Below are 24,380 nucleotides of genomic sequence, written 5' to 3'. Positions count from 1 at the left end.
TGAATGTTCTAACAACCATCTCTGGACAACCTGCACATTATTCAATTCTATTAGTGGCTCTGGGACTGATAATGGACCTCAGTCTGAGACATGGCAGTCGTCCAAGATAGCGCTCCCCTCAGCCTCTCTTGGTACATTTTCATTTTTCAAACATTCGCACCTAAAGGAGGTTGCCTATGAGGTCCCCATTCTGTGTCAATACCCAATTTCCTTCGCCTCCACAGTGGGGAACAGGAGCCAGAAAAAGAAAAAGAACAAGGAGAAAGCAAGGAAGAGCATTTCCAGTAGGGTACAAAAAAATAAAACAACTTACAATTACGAACACAAAGAAAAAGAAAATAGCGTACAAAATGGCTTCCCTCCCACCCTGTAAAAGCCTAATTTCATGTTTTATTAAGTAAGAAGTCGTGTTATCCCCAAGGCTGCGGAATTCTCATCACCATTTTAACCAAGCTAACTAAGAAATCATATTTGTTCCTTGGTGTGGTATTTCTGTTTGTCCACACTAACATTACAACACCTAAACAAACACACGATGACGACGATGATGATGATGATGATGCCAGTGTTCTTAAGTGTGTAAAAATGAAAGTTAAGAAAGAGAATACAATATTGTCGATCTTAGTGTACTCTCAACAAATAGACTGCAAATAAATCTTTCATTATTATTTATCTGCCCCCTTTTGCTTTCAGTTTACAGCCATAATATTGATTGGTGTATATGAATGTGTTCCCAAGCACAGTTCATCTTTGTTTTTCATGAAATAGGACACAACCAAACACACCGTAAGCACGAAACTGTATCGCTAAGGTAGCGCGTTCCCTTGGCGATCTGCAAATTCATCTTTGTTTCTTTTATGTACTCACGATTTTTCAAAGGATTTTTAGAGCAGTCTCAAACTGAAACTGGGTCTGTTCACTTTTCACAACAGCTCCGAGTCCGCCGAAGGCTTTGTGGAATGTTATGAATGATGAGTTTGTCAATAATTCAACTCATTTTTTGTTCAAACTCGGTGTTGCCTGCGAGTCGGGGAATGGAGCGTTCCTCGTCACTGATTGTTTGAAAACTGAAAGCTAGAACAATTAGAATATTAAGCAGATATTTCCCCCAATTCTGTGATATTTGACAGTTTTTTTTGTTTTTGTTTTTTGTGATAAGCTACTGCTGGCTGTAATTCAGCATACAGTTAACATATCATCACAGGTTCTCTACACTTAAGAGAAAAAATGGATGAGATGTCTGCATGCAACAAAAGGCTTACACCTGCCAAGTATCATTGAGTTCATATCGTCTAGTTTACTCAGTTTTTGTTTTTTTTTTTCTTAATTCAAATTCACTTTTACTATACGTGACCAAGGTAATAAAATACATTTCATTGAGGGTCTCCTGTACAGATGAAGACAAACGTCAGAGGAGTTACTGTATGTATATAATTACCAAATATTTTTTATAGTATAGTATGACAGATAACAGCAATAACACAGCTCATTTTCATCATAACTCAAGACTGTCTGTACTATCAGAAAAACAGACCGTCCCCCTAGCAAGATCACAGTCTGAGGAGCTGTCTACGCACAACTCCAATATTAACTGTGAATACGTTTGAATGATAGGGGTCTGCAGCGTAATGAACGAGAAAGAGGTAAAATAAAAATAACTACCTGTTTAACTGAGCTTTGCTCAAGGCTTGAACTTTCATTATTATTAATAAGAAACCACACACACACACACACACACACACACACAAAAGAATAAATGAATAAAGTCCATCAATAATTTGTCTCTTATCTACGAGGTAATACAAATGCCTGAGGTCAGAAACATGTAGCATCTTGATTAATTTTCCAGAAAACCGGAGGTGATGATATGCAAATGCACTGAACACATTTGTTTAAAAATCCATCAAGAATTTAAAAAAAAAAAAAAAAAAAACATTAAATGAAAATACCCAAATGTATTTTCCCCATCCAAGTGTCCAAAATACACTTTGGTCAAGACAAAAGTAAAACAAAACCTCCAAATTTACTCAGTGACCTCAAGTCTGATGCACGATTTACCGCGTACACGCAAATGCACAGAAGCAGTTTTGCAAACTGTATAACTGTTTCAGTGTACTGTGTGAAAAGAACAAAATGTAGGCTTTGTCAGAGATCACAGTGCCTTACTTCAGAGCTATGTGGATATAAGGCCAAGATCTGTGATGACATGTTGCTATGCAAATTACTGTACGCTCATTTTCTCTCTGATAGCAAAGGTAACAGAGCCTGTTCTGGAAACAGGGAAACAAAGAATATGGAGCAGCGGCTTTGCAGATATTTATCATTCAAATGAAACAAATAGACACATTATGAGTCATGCTGAGTTCCTAAATTAGTCTTTCATCTAGAAAACTTGATAAGTTTCTCTGCGCTTCAATCTGCGCTTTACCTCTGAAGAAACTCCTTAACTTCTTAAACAATAAAAGAAATAACTTCACACTTAGTTCTCACAAAGGTCATCTTGACACCTAGAGCAAGCAATGGATTTTTCATCTAGTGTTTTGTCATAGACAATTAAGTGTGTATCTGTCCATAAGTTTGTATGATGTTATTGTGAGTGGAGTTTTGATTTTATTTATTTATTTATTTATTTATTTCCCTTCCTAGTTGGAAAAACTTAGACAGCCCTCATCAGTCTGCTGAGAATTAAATCATCTCTTCAGTCCCTCTCTCACTCTCTCTCTCTCTCTCTCTCTCTCTCTCTCTCTCTTTTTCTTGTATGAAATCAGCGGAGGTGGTGAGTGAGATATTAGCACTTCATTTCACTTAAAGCTGAAGATCAAAGAGAATTTCTGCAGAACATCAGGGAAGGTAGATGCCCCAGGTTCTCTGTCTGACTCTTTCTTTCCTGTGGAATGTAGTTTGTAGGAATGCATATGTTACGTGAGTATTGCATATGGCTACCTCCTCTGCCCTCACTTTACAAATCATGGAATAAATGTCAATTGTGTGTGTGTGTGTGTGTGTGTGTGTGTGTGTGTGTGTGTGTGTGTGTGTGTGCGCGTGCGTGTGTGTGTGCGTAAATACGTGCGTGCATACGTGCATGCGCGCGTCTGACTGGCCCGGGTTTTCGAGTGCATTTATATTCCTTCAGGAGCCTCAGTCATGCTAGCGGAATCTTTGATTAAAAGTTAACGTGAATGTGAGACTTTGACTGACAGGAAATTGAAGGCACATCTTTCATGTTGGCTATACTAAGACTGCCTCAGAAGCATTGTCCAGCTATAATGAATATATGATTTAAAGGACTAACGAGCTTTTAGCCATGGAAGTGAACTTATAGTCTTACAATAACTGTTGACAGTCATAGAAAAGACAATGTCAGATTAAGAAACATTTTTAAATGTGCAGCTATACATTCTTTTTTTTTTTTTCCCCAAACATTGACAATAACGATCTTTTCTAAAGTGGCTGAAGATTGAAGAAAACCATTTTTCATGAAAGCAGTAAACACAAATGTGCATGTGAATCATCTTTATGAGCTGGAATAGGAATTGTTGTTCATTTCCAAGAATGACAGATTGCAGAAGGCTGTGATTATGGTCGTTACCATCAGTCATTAATGAAGATCGCTTTCACAATTTGCTGATGTGCAAAGTTGTCGACGCATAAGATGTTAGAATTCTGCTGACGTGAAATCTTTCCACAAACCCTCCACACAAAAATATCATTAGCAGTTCATATAAATTACGGGTACAAATTTATGAAATGCGCATGGCTGTTAGAAGTCAAATTTCGGGGTTTCAGAAACCTCGAAACTTCAAAACGAAAGGAGCTGTTTCAGTGCGCTTGTATCAAACGTAAGATTTAAATCCAATTATCTAAAGAAGCGATAGATCAGCTTTTGAGGATCATTCCGAGCACTGGCCGATAGGAATCAGTGTTAAGAGTTGCTGAAGTGAATCGTTGTCAGGAGTGGAAAGGTCATATTTTGTTTCCTCAAGGAGTCCTTACAGCTGTGAGAAAGGTCTGGGGGGGAGGGGGGGGGGGAGAGAATGAAAAGAATGAGGCCAAAGCTATCCAGCCCATTAGCTGAGGGGGAAACATTTCTGCCAAACCCTCCATTACTTTGGCACCTCTTTCTGCACTGGAGAGACGAATCTACCCCCTGAACTATTCGTCACGGCCTTACATATGAGAATTTTTTTTTTTTTTTTACTTCCTATGTGGTTGTGCTTGACTGAGCGCCCTAGAACTCAGAGGAGTCCAAGCCATCTCTTTACCCCAGAAGCTGACAATAATTTCTTGTAAATCAAATGGGTCCGTTATGTTTCTAAGCCTCTATAATCATGAAGTATGTGCCAATTTGTCAAATTTACACTAGTTTTCTCTTCAGCTATCTTCATTGAGAAGACAACTAACATTTGTTTCGCTGGAACCTGGCATGTAATCGTATTCAGATCAGTGCCCCAAATTGTCCTCCAACAACCCTCCAAATTTTCTTTGTGCATTTTCTTTGTGTCTGTACTGATCAATGATCAAACGACGTATGTAGAATTATATAAAGACTTCCTGAGTTCACTTAACACTGACAAATTTGTTTCCTAATGTTTGCCGAAAATTGTTTAGTACTCACACTTAGACCAGTTTTGAATGCTACGCAGCTGCCAACTGCATGGCGAATGTGAAGTCTTTTGTACAGTTCAAAGCACTGCAGCTCTCAGAAAAGCCTAAAATCTCCAATTCCCAGAATTCACAATCCAAGCAAGGTACAATGCATTAAACTTTGATGTTTTCTTTTTAAATCGTTTCAAAGTGTTAATATCTCAGATAGCCTCTGCCTTTATCTCTGTGCAATTCTTGTGTAGTCTATTTGTTCAACTACGCTAACTCCTCTATTTAACAACGGCCAAAGCCCCGGGAATAGATTCTACCAAAGAGGAGTACTAATGCTCTCCTCCTCTGAGACAGAGCTGCCCACATTCTCGTCCTCGTTTCTGTTTACTGGTGCTATAATCTATGGGAGTAGGACCACTCCCTTTGCAGCAAGCCTTCCAGTCTAATGGCCGTCAATTCCAGGCTTTGGAAAGCAGTTGAGATCATTTGCATAGAAATGAGTTTGAGATCTAGAGATGAACACTCCAGCCATCCCCTTCCACTCTTAACACAGACACACGCACGCACATACACAAATGCGTGCGCACGCGCACGCGCTCACACTCACGCACACACACACACACACACACACACACACATACACACGGACACTCACACGCACATAGACATGTCTCAGAGGCCCAATCACTCAGAAACAATAAACACTTGACTGAGAAACCCATTGCACGACGTGGGGGAAATGGATCTCGGAGCACGTCTCATGTTTGCCAAAGAGGGATAAACAGCTGTGGGGAGGAACCAATGGAGAGTATTAACTCTACACTGCCTGCCATTTGACAGTACGATAAAGAGCACAAACGCCGGCCACTTTTTAAGGCGCAGCTTTTACGCCATCGCCTCCTTCTTTTTAACACAAACAGTCACATACACACAAACGTACATAATAGATCGCTTACATGTAACTGCACAGCAGCGTGCAGCGTTTTTTTGTATGTGGGAAAAAAAAACATTCCGTCAGACACAGAAACAGACAGCATGGGGTATGTATGCGCTGCTAATGCATCCTAATGCCTTTTTTCAAATCCATAGTAATTCCAAATAGAAATGGCACATCAAAATCACTCTGTAACTCCAACCTACGCAAACATTCATGCACAACAAATATCAAAGAGTAATGCTGCTATTTCGTTGGCCGTTTGCGACGGCCACATACGCACTCACATATAAATACACCTACACACACACACACACACGCACACACATGCACACACAGGCATACTCCAACTGCCTAAAAGCTCTCTCTTCATCAGCCGCTCATCAACAGCCACACCGACGTGTCATTACTTAACGCTACGGGGTTGAGGGGGTTGTCCCCCTGTTCTCCATTTTCAGCCCTTTGCGATCAGTTCCCTCCTTCCTTTCCCTCACAGCTCTCCTGGGGAGGGGGCTGCGGAAGGGGTGGGCGCGTGAACAGGGGGTTGTGGAAAATCTGCTAAATGTCAGGAGGTTGACATCTAAATTGGCATGGCAACATAGTCGTCAGTGTGTGGTGGTCGTGGTGATGGCTAGAGGAATGGGAAAGATTGAAGGGAAGTATGGCTAGGAAATGTGGTGGAGGAAATGGCATTTGAAGCCTAAACGAGGAGGCAGTCACCTGTGCCGACAGAGACGTCAGTGCCTGGGGATCAAGAGCTAATGGCCACCTGCACTGGCAGAGGTGGAAAAGTAAGAGAGTTGGAGAGAGAGGGAAAAGAGAGAACGAACCGTGAGGCAAAAACCTCTTGCCCCATTGATGTACCTTTCACTCACTTTGGAGGCAGTGTACCAGGCGGACCTGTGTGTTTGTGTATGTGTGTGTGTGTGTGTGCGTGTGTGTGTGTGTGTGTGTGTGTGTGAGCAGGAGATTTTGTGGGTGGTAATGAATGACTTCACTACCTTGAGGTGGCAGGTTAACAATGGTTCCAAATGGAGGGAAATTACAGTAAAGGGAATGGCTGACTGCAACAACAACTCTTTTACACCTGGTCTGTTGTATTTCAAGAGATTGCAGGGATTCAGTGACTGCTCTGCTTTTTCGAGCAACGGAGTGAAGTAAAAGGAGGTCAAGATTTGGTAAATTATTTAAATAGGTTGAATGGTTCAAGGTCACTCAAGCATAAAGGGTCTCTTTTGAATTCGTGGGCTGAGAATATTTAAAAAGAAAACATGCACGCCATACAATTTAGAAAGAAAAAGCCTTTGTCTAACAAATAAAGCAAAAAATAAACACAGAGTGATTTATTAACAAATTAAATCCCATAATCCAATAATTGTTTTGTTCTACTTCTTTGGTTTAAAAAAAAAAGAAACAAACAAACAAGCAAAAAAAAAATATATATATATATATATATATATATATATATATATATATATATATAAATGATCCAGCAGATGTCCATGCACAACTGATCCGTATATACACCACAGAATGAGTCTACAACAATGAGTATACCGTGTTATATCGTGAGAAATGTTTTCTGTACTCACCGTTTATGTTTCTATCTACCTATTCCCCATATGAAAAATAATATTAAAAAAAAAAAAAGACCTAGAAGAAAAACACCTAAATTGAATCAAAGTACTGACTTAAAATGACCATTTTGACCCCGTGGTATGCAGGTGGGCTGCAGACAGTTTCATCCATGCAATGTCAGTATGGGAATGGAGAACCACCGTCACTCTGATTGTTGGGTCTACCAAAAGTGACCATTTTACCAAATCTGTACTTCACTGGAGGCAATTCTCTCTTTTGAGTCCAGCCCATTCAGCTTCTCTTGAGGTGAGGAATGATGAAAATAACCAGTAAATACAGAAAAATGAAGCTGTTTGCTGTCTGGGCTTGAAAATACAAACAATAATAGAGGAAAGAACAATCAAAGGGCTTCATTCCGAGCACTCGCTTTTCTCTGCCTGAGCGTTAAAATGTGCAGGAAAAGAGGCGGAGATCTGTTTTCAAAATTGGAACCATTGGTAGAAACAGAGTCTTGTGATTTTACTCTGTAATCAAACCTTTTTTTTTTTTTTCTCTTCAAAGCAATCTGAAGCAATGTAATTCAAAGCTTGGGTGGAACAACAAAATTGAACTGAGGTTCCCACAATGACATGTGCCTTGAATAGTAGCCCTGTGCTTACTTTGTACACAACGTGGTTTGTTGCCCTTCCAGAGATATGTGATGTGAACAAAAGGCATTTATACCATGTCGTAAAGTCCAACAATAATGTGAAATGCATAAAATGGGCGTGATTAAACATATATGACTCTATAAAGCTGTCTCGAGGTACTTCGACTCATTAAATATAACCGTGGATATTGATAGAAGGTCTCTCTGAGAAAGAAAGGCTGGAGACATGTGACTGTAGTTTATTTTTAGCATTCAGTTTCCTCAGGGAGATAGGTGAATACTCAGAATGCGTACTAATTATTAATACATTCATCGCTGTTGATACAAGGGTTTTATATGTGGGTTTTACAAGATAGTCAATAAATAAAATGGAACTGAGCTGTACAGAGTGCATCAGGGCAGTCCTGAGAGAACAGTTAATGAATGTAGATCTGGTGAATTGGTAAAGGCAGTCCTGAGAGAACAGTTAATGAATGTAGATCTGGTGAATTAGTAAAGGCAGTCCTGAGAGAACAGTTAATGAATGTAGATCTGGTGAATTGGTAAAGGCAGTCCTGAGAGAACAGTTAATGAATGTAGATCTGGTGAATTAGTAAAGGCAGTCCTGAGAGAACAGTTAATGAATGTAGATCTGGTGAATTGGTAAAGGCAGTCCTGAGAGAACAGTTAATGAATGTAGATCTGGTGAATTGGTAAAGGCAGTCCTGAGAGAACAGTTAATGAATGTAGATCTGGTGAATTGGTAAAGGCAGTCCTGAGAGAACAGTTAATGAATGTAGAACTGGTGAATTGGTAAAGGTAGTCCTGAGAGAACAGTTAATGAATGTAGATCTGGTGAATTAGTAAAGGCAGTCCTGAGAGAACAGTTAATGAATGTACATCTGGTGAATTAGTAAAGTCAGTCCTGAGAGAACAGTTAATGAATGTAGATCTGGTGAATTAGTAAAGGCAGTCCTGAGAGAACAGTTAATGAATGTAGAACTGGTGAATTGGTAAAGGCAGTCCTGAGAGAACAGTTAATGAATGTAGATCTGGTGAATTGGTAAAGGCAGTCCTGAGAGAACAGTTAATGAATGTACATCTGGTGAATTAGTAAAGGCAGTCCTGAGAGAACAGTTAATGAATGTAGATCTGGTGAATTGGTAAAGGAGTATGTCCTCTGACTGACAACGGCGTAGGTTAGCATTACATGTACCACACTGACCTCACTTTGACTTAAGATACGTATGGATATGGTGTATTTGTCTCTTTACAGCAGAGCGGTTATGAGAAGGTGTGGGTAGGTGAGTGGAGCATTTAAAATATTTGTTAGATGAAGTGCTGAATTAGAAACATAAACTGAAGTCGTGAATACAACAAAAACATGGTTAAAATGTACCTATAATTGTCATTACATTTGCGATTTCATGAAATTTCAAAATGAATCCACGTGGAGACAACACATTAAAACAGTAAAATGCACCATTATTAGACGTTTTTGCTTTTTGCAGAAAGCATATTAAGCTATCAGTTGAGAGAGAGAGTTGATCAGCAGAGGTAAATTTGAGTATTTCACATCAGTAGCATCACACATCAAGGACTGAGGTGTGATTAAGCCCTTTCCATATTTGTAGAATCAAGAACAGAATTCAGTTTTAGAAGAATGAAAACATAACAAAGACTTATTTTTGTGAATTTCAGATCAGTGAATATGGGATCTCCATTTAACCACATTTAACTACAGATCTGGTGTAATAGTCACTCATCTTACACACACACACACACACACACACACACACACACAGAACAGTTCTGCGTGACTGATCTCACTCCTCTCCCATGTGTTCCTGCTGAAGTCTGTGTTTTTCTCAGGGCTGTTCATTGCAATCTGTGCTAATGTAATCACCATTGTCACTGGATGCAAACAGGGATCATATCTGAATAAGTGTTCACACTGAAGAGGGGAACACTTGATTACCCAAAGCAATATGGAAACCTTTTGGATTGACACAGCCATCCGTATGCACTACAGGCATTCTCTTAGCTTTGGAAAGTGCAGCAGTGAATCTATTTATTTATTTATTTAGATAGTTTATATCGTTTAAAGGCAGCACAACACTGACACCTACTGCCATGAGAATTTTATCTCCCTGGCATGGGTGAAGTACCCAGAAACAACATTAAGCCTAATTATTGGCTAAACTTGACGAAAATCATGAAACTCACTGAAGGATAAAAACACAGGAGACAATTACAATCACAACATTGAAGGCAAATTCGGAGAATGTAATTGAACTCATAGTAACATAATTAAAAGGGAGTGGCGCAAAGGTCTCTATCACTATTGCAATAACTCAGGAGAAGCTGTTATGCTGTGACCAGTGACACCAACTGACCAAAGCGTCTCCATATATAAAGTTGATCATTCCAAAGGTGAGGGGCATTCGTGTTAGATGGAAGGTGTAATCACATTTGAAAACATGGCCTGTAATTAAGCAAATAAAGAAAATTATGACCACAGAAGATAACCAGGGACCCACAGTTCAACAAGTGAATTTCTAATAATTAACCATAAAGAGAGTGCATCTTATGGCTTGGGTGGATAGTCTTACATTATCTATGCATGTAAAAAAAAAAAAAAAAAAAAAAACAGTCTCCTGAGATCCTGGCACAATAAGACCAGACAGTGAAGGCTAAACTGTCTGTTTGCATTGTCTCTCTGTTTGTCCAAAAAACACTTGACCACCTACAACCACTGAGCTCCATTTCCTGTTATGCTTAAGTGGTTTGCGTCAAAAACAACAAAGCTGTTGTTCAAAACAACAAAGTTTAAAAAAAAAAATAATGAAAACTTTAAATTAAGATTTCTTGAAGTAAATCTGCCTGCCTTTTAACAGGAAAATGAGATCTTATCTGAAACAAAGAGAGGGTTACTATTACACTGTTACACTTACCTGTAAGATCAATTATGTTTTTGGAAGGTTTTTGTTTTTGTTTTTTTATACTGTGCCTGTTGTCCCTTCGTATCAAAGTTACAAAAGAACTGCCTTTTTTTTTTAATTCCATTCTTTGCTTGGACATGAAAATGTGAATCATACTGTGAAGTATTTTCATAGCATCTTGTTTCCAAAGAAGCTTATCTGTTCTCTCTGCTTGTTAAAACTTGTATGTATTTTTGTGTGAGCGTATGCCTACAAAAGTGCACGCAACTATTTCACATCTCAGAAAGTATTATCTGTCACACACACAGAAATTTGACACAATACAAGAGATATCTCAAACCATTGTGAAGAGATCTGACAGGACCAAAAAAGAAAAATTAATGCCCATTAAAAACAATGAATGACAGATTGGTATGTCCTAATTTCTTTGACCTGACATGAAGTCAAGAATCATTTCCAAAAGGTGCATCACTGAAAAGAAATGTCAGTGAATGACTGACAGACAAAATGTTAGAAGGAAGTTTGACCAAGTGAACTCCTGGTCTTCACACAAACAAAATTTCTCTCACAATGTATGCACATACCAGTATCAGTTCAATTAACCCTCGTGCAGTGGACGTGTGATATAAAATAATTTATTAAACGTCAGATGTTTCACCAGCAACAATTATGCCAATGTTATTATAAACCAGTTTGCACCTGCAGATGTACCATCAGAGTACTATGAAAAGAAACTTATCAGGGTTTTAGAATACTATGAACAAATAATTATCAGGGTTTTAGTACCTACACCAAAGGAATGAGTCGTCTACTTTAGTTTCTCATACATAAGTGAGGAAAATGCACGTTTCGACCTCTGTGTCATTTGTAGGCATCGTGCACTGAACCAGTTTCGAGTCTATACTTTTGTCAAAAGTTCACACCAAGAATCAGCATCACCAGCACTCACTGCATGTGTTATCAGCAAGCTCACATGCTTTCTATCTCTCTGGATACCAATGTACAGAACCGCAAGACTATCCACGCAGGCCACGACTGATCATTTGCTGACCTAATTCTGAGCGCAGCTCGGAATTCTCATGAGCTAGACCAATCGAATCGAAACAAAATGAGATGGGATGGAATTCTATTGGATGTTTTCTGTCAGCTGACTTTTCTGGTAGAAGTCTTGAGTAGAATGAGTGAGGGAAAAGTGTGGCATCACCAAACTATTATAGTGTAGTTACAATGCAACGGTATCAGTGGTTCAAAAACAAACTTTATTAACAGCACATCTTTCCCATAGAGGTTTGACACCCGATATTCATACAGATTTTTCGTTAATCAGAGATAGTGGTGGCTGTACACGTTTTAATCTTTTGTCTACATGAATTTCACATTGCTTTATGATGGACCATAAACATGAAAAAAATAAGAAATAATTTTTTCAAGGAAATGCACTATGTATCTAGGTCAATACTACATGTCAGTAATATGTTTACGAGTTTTTGTTCATTAATGCATTTGTTAAAGAAAAAAAAAACAATAACAATTGTAATAGTAAAGAAAACACAACATAAACACAATGTAATAGTAAAAAAAACACAATGTAAAATCTTACAAAAATATAAAACTGCTTACATTCACTCCAAATATTTCTTTGCTGTATACACAACAGGCCAGCATTTTGGAGCCACCCCCAGATTTAAAAAAAAAAAAAAAAAAAAGGAAAGAGAGAAAGAAGGAGAGAAAAAATAACTCAGTCTTGTATATTTTTTGGACAAAAAAAAACTTGGAACTTGGAAAAGGAATGTCAACATTTCATTTTCCCTCTTTGGTTGTTGAAATAAACAGATTACATAGCTGCTTTGCACATTTTTTTTCAATGATCAGTATGAACTGACTGCACTGGTACACAAGGTCAGCTTACCACTGCTTGGTATTGTCCACTATCCAGTAGTATGTGTTTTAATAAAGGTGCCCTAACACTATCCATCTAAATCTGCTACTTTCCTTGTCCCAGATTATTTTAGTATAAGTAGTTGTGCACAGTATTGTTTTACTTAAACTTTGTCTCTTCAAATCGATCAATAGAAATTCTTACCAAAAAAGGATATGCACAAAGGCAGATTGCTAAAAAAAAGTTGCAAATATCCAGACATGGTGTACAGTACTCACTTGAAAGAAAATAACAGACAGGTGATAATAACAACAGAAAACAATCTGGGAGAAGGAAAGTGACAGGTAAAGGTGAGGATCAACACTTAGTATTGACAAGCAAAAGAACCAGAAGGTTAACTGCTCCAGAGTTAAGAGCACAGATCAATTCTGTGAGAGAGAAACCAGTGTCCCTCACAACAGTGAAGCGAAGGTTGAGGTCTGCCGGTCTGTCTGGCCGTGTGGCTGTGAAAAAAGCCATTGCCGTGCCATGAAAAGAAGAAGAAAAAGGTTGCTTTGGTACAGAAAACATCAAAATTGGTGTGCAAAGGATTGGGAGCAAGTACTGTGAACTGATGAGTCAAAGTTTCAATTGTTTGGGTCTAATAGGAAAGTGTTTACAGATAGAATGTCTGGAGAGTGAGGTAGTGAGGGATGTGTTGTGCCTACAATGGGGGTTACATGAGGGGGGGGGGGGGGGGGGGGGGTTCTGTGATGGTGTGGGGAGGTTTTGGAGGAGAGAGATCAGGAGACTTGGTCCAAGTGAAAAGAAAATAATTATGCGAAAAGAGCAATATCACTCCATTCTGTAGAGACAAGCAATACCATCTGGATTAAGGTTTATTGGAAAGAACTTCATTGTACAGCAGGATAATGATCCTAAGCATCTCTCCAAATGATGCCAAAATTACAATGGATCAATAGAAAAGCAGGGCGTTTTGAAAAAAAAAATGAAATGGCCGCCATCGTCTCCTGATCCCTCCGCTATTGAGCTAGCGTGAGATAAACCTAACAGAAGAGTGAGAGCTTCGTGTCCTGGAACTGAGAAAGAGTTTGAAGGACGAATGGAAACAGTTGCGAAACTCCTTTGAGAAACCGTTGCACAGAATGCCAAACATTTGCTCTGCCGTAATTAAAGCCAATGGAAGCCATTACTTTGATGAAAACAAAACTTAAATATAAAAGTGCTTCTAATTTTTTCTTTCTTGTCAAATTGTTACTGAGAATTAAATGTGGACATTCCTTTTCTGCCTACAATTGTTTTTTTTCTCGACAAAAAAAAAAAAAAATATATATATATATATATATATACACACACACACACACACACACACACACATATATGGTATATATGGCCTGTAGTGTATATAAAACTTAAGACAGTGTTTGATGACATTCTCAAATTCTCAACAAAGCTAGGAAGGAATTGAGTTTTTTGGGCTTGCCAACAGAACTGTCAGTCATTTGCAGAACAGTGTTTCACTTTGATATCAGATAACCTCAGATGATATCAAAACTCAGTTCCGCATCCATCCAGTAAACAAAGTGTCAAAGCATGGACTAGGCTGCATGTGCTCGGTGGTTTTCCTAAGCGTGTATATTTTGTATGTGCGACTTCTTGTTCCTCTGGTTCTCCAGCAAGTCATTCTGTTGCTGTAATTCATCATCCTTTCACAGAAGAGAAAAATTTGATTTATGTCTTTCACATGCTGGGCAAAAACAAAAGAGGTTGTGACTCTGGTATTGGAACTAAGATAAAACAGGGTTTAGACCTCTGAAGAGTTCAGCTGCTTTAGTTCACCTAAACTGGCTTTAAAAAAAAAGAAAAAAAAAAAAAAGGAGAACATACAGGGAGGCTAACTTACCTGTGGTTTGTGAGTCTGATGTTCTTTGTAATATTTAACTATTAGAGGCACAGCACAGAGCACAAACAATGCCAGGACAACCCCTGTAAGAGCTTTGACCTGAGGGATCTCTGGACCTGCAGACTGCATGTCTGGTTTGCCGTCTGCACCTGCAGAGGAAAAAGACTCTAACAATAGCACACTAGGTATATGAGGGCTAGGTTTCACTCGTCTTTTATGTCACATCATAAAAAAAATGAGACAGGAGATTGTTTTGACATTGATAACATGTTTCAAACATAAATAAAAATCATTTCAAGCAGAAGTGTTAAATCCAAGGAAACTATTTGAAGTTGAAAGCAATGACCTCTTAAGAGTGTTGCTTGGTCATGGAACAAGTGTTTTGAAGTTAATGAAACAAACTATACTATCTTAAAACTTTTGTCCAAGCTTAGGTTCCCATTATTATGAGGAATTTTTAACATTCACCCAAACCCACAGTCTCTGGACAATTTTGCACCAATGACTACAGTCTCATACATGGGCATATATGAACCTGAATGAGCCAAGAAAACAACCACAAGCTCCAGTAATCAACTGTGTGAGATTATTGATATGATTTTATTCACAGGTGCTCTGTATGATTTGTTTCATTAGTACACAGCGCCACCTGTTGAAACCAACGAGCGTCACTATTTTCACGTGTGAATGCTGTCACGTCAGGTGAAAGTATATCACTAACAGTAGCACCAATTTCAAAACAACTCCTGGCACTTTTTTTTTTTCATGTCTAAACAATGAAACCGTTGATGACAAATTCAAGAAGGATGTCAGACATGCTGTCAAAAATCACACTCACCGCCGCACTTCTGAACAATAACGCGATCTCTTGGATTTTCCACCACACACGTAAGAGCGTCCAGGTCAGTGACATTGATTATGAGAGAGCTGTTCATATAATAGAGGCCTGTATGGTGGTCTTTATTGCTGAGGGTGACAGAAGGCTGAGACAAAGGTTGCCCTCTCAGTTTCCACTGTATCCTGCCTTCAGGATATCCTCCAGATGCCTCACAGTAGAATAGTCCAGAACTGGGATTACGGTAAATACACTGCACAGTGTACTTTGCTGAAATTGACATTAATGATGGAACAAGCACATTACCACATGCATTACGCATTGATAAATGAATGAGTGAGTGGATTTAAAGATCAGTAATGATTGGATTATGACAGATATCATGTAAGCAAAGACATCAAATCTTTGAAGTCAACTTCCTTAATACAACACGCACGAAAATCAATGATTTACATGAACAATCAAGCAAAAGGTGCCTAAGTTGAATGAACGTGAATACAGTGATCTCCATTCACAATCTCCAAATGACAAGCATGACTCACCAAACACCTGCAGTGATACAGAAGAATACAGAAGGGGTGAGTTTTGATAGTAACACGTGTATGTTCCATCATCTGAGACACGCACACTGGAGAGGAGTAGAGCACAGTTCTTCCTGTTTGGCGGCAGGATCAAACTGGTTCTGTTATGGTAATGCGCGATGGTGCTTAAGTTCTTGCTGTGATGGTACACCATGGTGTCTTTTCTCTGCCAGATCAGAAAGGGATTTTTGTTTGAGGGACATTCACAAGGAAGACGGGCATCTTCACCAAGAAGAGTTCTCACCCTGACCCCGATGCAAACTGTGGAGAAAATTCAAACATGGAGTGTCAAGACTGCACTCAGATGTGGCCCAGGAGTTCAAATGTACCTTAACTTGTAACCACGATGCTGTAGTTTAACCCAACACAAATCTGTGTGCAGAAAATCACTGAATAAAAAACACTGAATCAAGACAAGAAGAGATGGCCTGTGAGAGTAAAGGTTAGACCACACACTACAGTGTCCAAAAGAAACAAAACAAAAAAAAAAAACAACTCTCTTTGATCGTACTGCACTGTAGTCTAATCTACTACCTCAGTACTCTGTACTCTACTCTACTATACTGCCTCAGAACTCTGACCCTCACGCATTTCACTCCCCACACCCCTTGTCTGTGCATACCTCTCCTGCTTGTCTTGTGTTTTTAGATAAGCGCTTTTTGTGTGTCCATGTATAGGCAGTGTGTCTACATATATTACAGGAATGCCACATTCACTTACTTCTTTACGTAGAATTTTATCTGTACCTTTCCTTTAATTGTAATCCTCTTCTCCAATTCCTGTTATTTATTAAGACGTACCTGTAAATTCTTCACATCTGACCATTTGTATACCTGTAAATAGAAACCTCCTTTGCACTGGTCCTGTCTGCACTGCTGTTACATCTGTGTATTTGGCATTGTACTTGTATTGTCACACTTTTATGTTGTGTTGCAATACTGTTTGTCTGACAGTCTGTTTATTGTCCTGCTGTAAAAAATGATATGAAAATGTCCTGTGCTACGTACCTGACCTAGTCATGTCATAAGATCTTCATAGTTTGGATGACCTGTCTTGATCCACACACGTGACAATTAAAACTCTTTAATTACTGATCAGAGTCCCCATAAATGATTAATGATTATTGCAAAGCAAAAGCAAAATGAGCAAAGAAAGAACAAGGGGCTATTTGCTCCTAAATAATTTTTAAGCATTAATTAAGCCAATGGAGAATTAATATACTACTACTACTACTACTAATAATAATAATAATAAAAACAAATAGCAGAAATATTGCATCAAACTTAACAAAAGTAAATGCCCACGTTTTAAAGAACTGCAAAAGAAAGAATAACAGAACAATGACAGATAATAGATAATAGATCTAGTTCATTGTTTGTAACTGTGTCACGCTCGTCTTCACCTGAACCACATAGGTATTCTTTAAATGTAGAGGAATTGCATAAATTGTACTTTAAATTGAGCACAGAGAGCTGATAGTGAATAGCTTTTGCGTTGCCATGTGTTGCCCTCATGTACGACTCTAGCGTTACGTGAAGACAAGTATGTAAAGTCGCATTCCACATCAATATAAAATGTAAGACTCGATTTCAGATCCCCATCGTCCTTTGAACTGATCCTAAGACATTACAGCCAATATTCTAGGATACTGGTGAATAAAAAAAACTAAAAATAAATTAACAACTGGATTTTGACAATGTTCATGAAAAAACGCTGCTTGTACTCACCATGTAACCATGTGAAAAGAACCATGATTAACACTAACATTGTGCCAAGCTGCGAAGAAAAACGGAGGACACGTAATTCTTAGCATTCCTTAGGTGCGATCAGTTACAGGAAGCTACCACTTCTGTGGTGTTTGTCATGTAACTTCTCTGTTCTGTCTAGCGCACCGATACAAGGACAGACCGCCTTATAAACGCTCACATGTAACAGTGTGCGCGTCCTCTACTAACACAGTTTTCCCTGAAAAAATGCCATCGTGGTGGAGTTTCACTTTCTCCACGTCAGTTGTGTTCTTACATGGGAGCAGCGAGGCGGGTATTATTCTTTAAAAAAAAAAAAAAAGGCATGGGAGTGTGTTATGTCTCTGTGAACCAACATGTACCGCCGTTTCTGCCCCCATACAAATTGGCCAGGCATATGATTATGCATGCAGTTATAAATCAAGAGAGCATTAGTCATTAAATTTGATTAGTTAATTCACGTTAATATCAGATATATAATTACAGAGTTGCAAAAGTGGGTGGCATCTGGTTTGTTCCGTTGTGCCAAAACATCAAGCCAGAAAGTTTTGTTTCCATGACACCATATTCGAACAAACCTTTCAATGTCTGGCAGTTAGCGCTCAAAGTCACGTTGAACTGTTACACTATAATCCTCTGTTTCATTTTCATGGTTTGCTTGACCACTGGTCCAATGGAGAATTCTCTTTAGTACTATATTTTGGAAACTGTCCAAACAAATACGTAATGTATTTTGATAAACTGCCTTAGAACCACTGTTTCTTCTAAATCATCACTTCTAAAAGATACACCGAAACATTGTTCATAGATAAAATAACTGTGTACGTGGATAGATTTTTTTTCACAATATGGCAAGATAAACGGAAGAGAACATACTCCAAAAGTTCAAGACAAAAACTTGTCAGAATGTTCCGTTTGTAAAAGTTGATGTTGTAAAATTTGATGTTGCCTGTTCTCAGTATGGTTCAGTGGGTCTGTGAGACAATTTTCTATCAAGGACAAAAACTGTTCGCACAAAAACAAACAGAAACTTTCTTCCAACAGCATTTACATTTGTTCGATTTATTTATTCATTCATTTATTTGGAATTCAGTGTCACTTTGGATTCAACTGGAAAAACATGGTTAACAGTTTCGCAGTAACAATTTCTTTAGATTCCGCATCTCTTACCCTTTGTTCGACTCTCTAAATTCTTGTACCATAAAAAGTATATTCGCACCACTTCGCTGCGTGGTCTAAGTCAAAACACAGCAAACTTGTCATTTTCTCTGAATAAAATGCTTGAACATTTGACCTTGAATGATGATATGCTGAACCAATCAACGCGCACCAGTACAGCACTCTAATCCAATCGACGAGAAACTGCCCCCAATACCGGAATTACAGAAGCAAAACACATGTTGTGACGTCCGGCAAAATAAAGCTATCAGCGGGTATGCTTTTTTGTCACATGTATCACTGTAAAGTTAAGTGGTTCCGATTAAAATAGCTTGTAAGGAGCTATTTGTTGGATTTGTAATATGCTTTTAAACTATTCCAGATTTATTAGCCTCAGCTAAATAGAGTGCCACCCGTTAGCTCAAAATAGAATAGCTCCGTTTCTAAATCAGTAACGTCGATGAAGAACCACCAAATGTGTAGAGCTTCTCTCGTTTACCTGACGAAACGCGTGTATTTATTTATTTTTTTTTAATTGAATATGGCGATTCTGGACTATTGGATAACTGGTATTGAGAGAACTTTAGTAAGCTCGTAAAGGGTCAAAGCAAACAATCAACGAGTGCAGGTATCTGAAAGTAGGTTGATATACCTTAGGTTTGGATATCAACTATCAGGAAGACATGAAGTTAGCACAGCCTGATATTTAGTGGGTACTTAACCAGAAATGACAAACGAGCAGTTGTTCTACACTCTCTGTCATTTTATAGCACAATTCATTTGTGTAGGGTGTGCATTCCTCGACCTCAGTTCTTGGTGCTCACAAGACAACACATTTTGCTTTAGCTCAGTATTACCTCACCTGATTCAAGATATCCAGTCTACTGAACCCTTTGGCTCTTGAAGTATGTGCGCTGACACTAGGCTTTAACTGACATGGAAAATCTACTGGATTGTTTTTCAGCTAACCAGAGATGGACAATGGTATGGTTCCTGTCGTTGAAAGGGAGGCAGGCGCCACTGGATCACTGTTGCGCGCCGACGATGTCGAGGAGAAGAAGGAAGAAGAAGAAGAATCTTGCACCGCCATGCTGTGGTCAGTACAGGAGGCACTACAGAGGCAAACCCTCCAGATTGGAGTATCAGCGTGCGGAGCCACCGCGGTTGTGGATGTCCTGCAAGCTTTAGGCATCACAGTAGCACCTGACGCGGTTGACTGCTGTGTGCAGACACGACTTAGGAGGAACGAGTCCCCTCTCCCAGACTACTTACATTCACGTTGTGAGGCTGGTAGATACACAACTGACCACTTCATAACCTCAGTTATCCATTAATCCAGGGGTTCTCGATCATTCCTGGATGGATTGTCTGTGATTGTTTGCATGTGTTTAATTACATTGTGTCTTTGTATGTTTTTGGGTCCTGAAGTTGGTTGTAGAGCCCGACCGATATAGGATTTCTCAGACCGGTACCGATTTCGATATCTGATGATTTATAAAGCCGATAATGATATTTCAGCCGATATTCTTTTGGGGTTTTTTTTTCCAGAAACGCATAACATAAACAAAGATTTTCCCTAACATTTGTTATGTGTAGTTATGTAATGTAATGTTCTTACGTAAGAGTCCTCACCAAGATAGCATGACATAATGCAGTTTAAAAATAAACTTGTTTTATTGTTATAAGTAGTGCTTTGAACAAAGGTACAACAAAATCTATAAAATTTTTGATAAAGAATGCAGTAAACTGATACAGTGAGCTACAGTAAACACTGCTGTTGAATGAATCTAATACTACATGACTGTAGTCATGTCATATCGAGGATTTGCGACTTTGGGATTTCACACTACACGTTTGAAAGAGAAACTAGATAACTTTGTAGTTACCAAGCCACGTTAGATACTTGTTCAGCTCACGTTTATTTACGCGTCTCCTCTGGTTTAATCATTTCCAATGCACTGACTGTATCTACAGACATGCGAGTCGCAGATATATTTACCATTGCCTCATTTAGGCAGAATAAGTTAAGCGCAACAGTTTAATCTGCAATTAACTCATATCAGCCGATACCATGTGCAGGCCAATTTATCGGTCGGGCTCTAGTTGGTTTATTGGCTTAAATTTGCCGGTTTAAAGAAAAATCACTAGAAACACTATGTGTTTCAATTTCCCTATAAAAACCAATAGGAACCAGTTAAAATTGCTATTGGTTTTTAAATGGTGTTCTACTGGTGTTCTACTGGATTTCAGCTGGATGTCTACTGGGATTTTCTACTGGATTTGAACTTGAATTTCCACTAGGGTGACTTAGTCTCTACAAGGACTGTACGAGCACACTGTGAAGCTTTGTGTTCCACAAAATTCTTTTGATGGTTAAATATTGTGATTTTTATTCATGATGTTTTCACAGTTTTTGCCCTGATTCCTTTCATGCAACAACATAAAAAAAAAATCCAAACCCACCTCAGAGACAGTAGTGCAAAACATTAAGTTCACTGTATAATCCCATTTTTTATCACCCAACAAAACATGACCGACCTCTTATTATAGATTTAGATTTTAGATATTTTATTAATTCCCCTAGGCAAATCAGGAATCTGCATTTAACCTGTCTGGCAGTGAACAGACACTAGTTCATTCACTCCCCCTCCCTCCCCTGGCACTTTTTTTCCCCTGCTGGTCCAGGGGATCAAACCGGCGACCTTTCGGTGCCAAGCCCCCTTCTCTAGCGTTTAGGCTGCGGTTGTCTCACGGCTCTATTGAAGGAACATGACCTTTAAGGCTGAAGACCTTCAGAATACTTATCTTCATGTCTTTAATTTTCCCACCCGCAGGTACCGAGTCCCTTAGTTCAGCTGAACTCTTTCTCAGCACATCTTAGATCTTATTCTAACTAACCGTAAATGTGTGTGTTGGGCCAGCGTCCTCCAAGCCTCTCTTCACACCCCTCTCCCAGGTGCCACACACCAGCAACTGATAGATGGGGCAGAAAAGGCAAGTGATGGTTGTGTGATGGGCAGATTCTTTGCCCTCCACCCACGGAGACGGGTTCAACTGGTACCTTGGCTGGCCCGTTGGATCCGACGAGGGGCCGTGCCAGTGGCCACCATGAACATGCAGCGGGCAGTACCTGAAGGAGAAGAGATACCTGACGCTTGGCATCACCAGCTGATTTTTGGAGTCGGACCCAATGCAGTGTTAATGACCAACCCTCTAGACGTGGGTACGTATGTTATGTGGTATTCTCAAGAGCTGTTCTGTATTTGTTTCCTGTATGTATTAATGCGTTGTGAAGGTTCAAGTTGGATCGGTCATAGATGGCCTGTGGTGTTTGTGAAGTGACAAAATGTGCAGTTTCTTTGCTCATTGCGGGTATATGTATTGTCCATGAGTCACCCTGGGCTAAGTGTAGTGGCAGGTGAGTTGGTTTTATTGGTGTGCACGTTTTTCACAGTGAGTGAAGAGGAAGTACATCAGCGTCTCTGCAGTGAATCTGTGTTGCTGATTCGCCGAGAGGATGTACTGAAGAGGCTGACACCTGACGTCACATTATCCTCAATATCAGAGCATAGCGATGACCCTCGCTGGAAAACGTTAAATGTAGAAGGTGCCCTTTCATAGTCTTTTTGTTCGTTTTTTTTTTTTTTTCGTTCTTTCATTCTGATCGAGTGCTTCCTCCATGCACTGTCATGTGGAAGCTATCAAATACCTGATCAACACAAGAGGAACAGTCTTCACCTGTTTATGCAGATAGAACACACCTCTCTCTTTCTTTATCTGTCTTAAAATGTCAATCTATCTTTCTTTTCATCGCATTTAAAGTAAAGAGCTGTCCTCCTGTCCTGTCCTACACCTCCCCCAAAAGTTGTGTTTTTTTTGTTTGTTTTTTTTTAATGTGTTTGAGTTACCTGTGTGGCTCATGTAATGTTGTGTCTGGTCTCACCTGTGAAATACAGGACAAGCTCTAAAAATGTTCTTTTTTTTTCTGCCCACAGACGAAGTAAGGCAGATGATGAGTGAAGAGGACACTGGTGATGAGGAGCAGCCAAAGATGTCACACATTGTAATACCAGCAGCATACAGTTCAGGGGTCACATTCTTCGCTCTCAGGGACTCTGATGTGGGGCGGGAGCTCCTCAGTGCCCCTGAACTGCCATTAATCTGATTGGACACTCTTTGCTTTGCCTTGATTGGACTTATCATGACCCACTATTATAGTGGAACCTGTTAAGATAGTGATATCACATAATGTGTATGTTTGTGTGTGTGTGTGTTTTTCTTGGGAATGGTATTATTCCACATTATGTGCTATGACACCCATGTTAGACTTTTAAATGAATAATTATAATGTAATGTAGACTTGAAAATTTCTGAAGCTGAAACCCACAGTTGTCAACTGCAGCTCAAAAATAAATTATTATTGACTCATTTTGGTCTGATTAAGTCCTCTCAGTTGAGCCATGTTGGATGTGTGATTATGCCTCTCGTGATTATCTTAAAGTCGAGGTGTGTAGTGCAACTGCTGCAACAGGTCTAAGTAAAACTACATTACCCATCATTCCGCAGTTCGAAAATGTGTGGGCTACGGAAGCGAAAAAGTTTATTTTGTTGCTCAAACTTCCAGCCTTTCATATAAATATGAACTAAAGTGTGATCAAGAGCCTAATGTTGATAAATTAGCTGTTAGAGCTTGTCTCGTGTCTTCACCCGACACACTGTCCCTGTGGAGTGATCAGTCGATTGCGTCCACGTGGTTACTGATTTGATACAACTCAAGCTAGTGTACCTCACAACCTGCATGCACGGAGGTCGAGATTCCTTTAGAGACTCTCCCGCCGCCGTAAGTGACACAGTTGAAAACCACGACGACTCATCCTTGGTTTCACTGATATTGAAACAGGCGAGACACGGCTTGTCAGTTTGTGAATTCGTGAGTAACTTCTCTAAAATCTCTGATTTATAGTGAGCTGCTGGAGGGGTGTTCTTGTGAATTTGTTACAAAAGATTGATACTTCTAATCGTACGTGGGCGAGTGAACTGTTTTAATGTAAATCGTATCCAAGTTAAAAAGTATATCACATATATCAGAACTAAATTACGAAAATTTTGCCAACGATTTGTGTTCTCTTGTATCTTAGCCTAACAGTATGGCCTTGTGCATCCACTGTAATTGTAATTTAGTATTTTGTTTTGTACGAACTTTGAGAACGGTAATTGTGCTACAATAAGTACATTTTTCGAAAGAGTTGTTAGAGTTAATGCGCTATTTAAAGAGTTGGATCAATTATACACACTGTTTGCATGCATGATGCGAGCCCATACGGGTGGAATGAATCAATTAAGTTAACATCCATGCCTGAGCCTCGTGAATCACATGATTCCAAAAATCTTAATTTAGAGCCATGGACATCGTGCTACACATTAACCTTCGTGTTCAGCGACTGTTTTATTTAATTATTTTTAATCAGAGACGATTTTACAACACGGGAACTGTATCAGTGGGTTTGTATGCAAAAGGTCGTATCAGGGCACTTTTGAACTCTGAACTTTCTCTGTTGTTTGCTCTGCAAAGGTGTTCTGTTTGTGTCTTGCTTAAAGAGA

The 24,380-nt window shown here is 39.2% G+C and overlaps 1 protein-coding gene across 1 annotated transcript; it reads right to left on the bottom strand.

Moving 5' to 3' along the window:
• Positions 1-14,182: 14,182 nt before the first annotated feature.
• On the bottom strand, positions 14,183-16,030 carry LOC115816028 (CD276 antigen homolog). The gene is made up of 4 exons (XM_030778999.1): positions 15,838-16,030; positions 15,299-15,565; positions 14,461-14,609; positions 14,183-14,263 (listed from the first exon to the last, which is right to left on the bottom strand). Exons 1-4 carry the CDS (start codon positions 16,028-16,030, stop codon positions 14,183-14,185), a joined length of 690 nt encoding a protein of 229 aa, XP_030634859.1.
• Between the last annotated feature and the right edge of the window lie 8,350 nt (positions 16,031-24,380).

This window comes from Chanos chanos, chromosome 7, assembly GCF_902362185.1.
Source record: "Chanos chanos chromosome 7, fChaCha1.1, whole genome shotgun sequence".
NCBI lineage: Eukaryota > Metazoa > Chordata > Actinopteri > Gonorynchiformes > Chanidae > Chanos > Chanos chanos.
Note: the sequence above shows the minus strand (reverse complement) of the source record. Positions and strands in the feature narration are given on the sequence as shown.

Coding starts and splice junctions, on each gene's coding strand:
- LOC115816028 (XM_030778999.1), bottom strand. CDS start 16,030: ATGGTGTACCATCACAGCAAGAACTTAAGCACCATCGCGCATTACCAT. Junction 15,566..15,837: donor TGTATCACTGCAGGTGTTTG/GTGAGTCATGCT, acceptor TGTCAATTTCAG/CAAAGTACACTGTGCAGTGT. Junction 14,264..14,460: donor ATCAGACTCACAAACCACAG/GTAAGTTAGCCT, acceptor CTTCTGTGAAAG/GATGATGAATTACAGCAACA.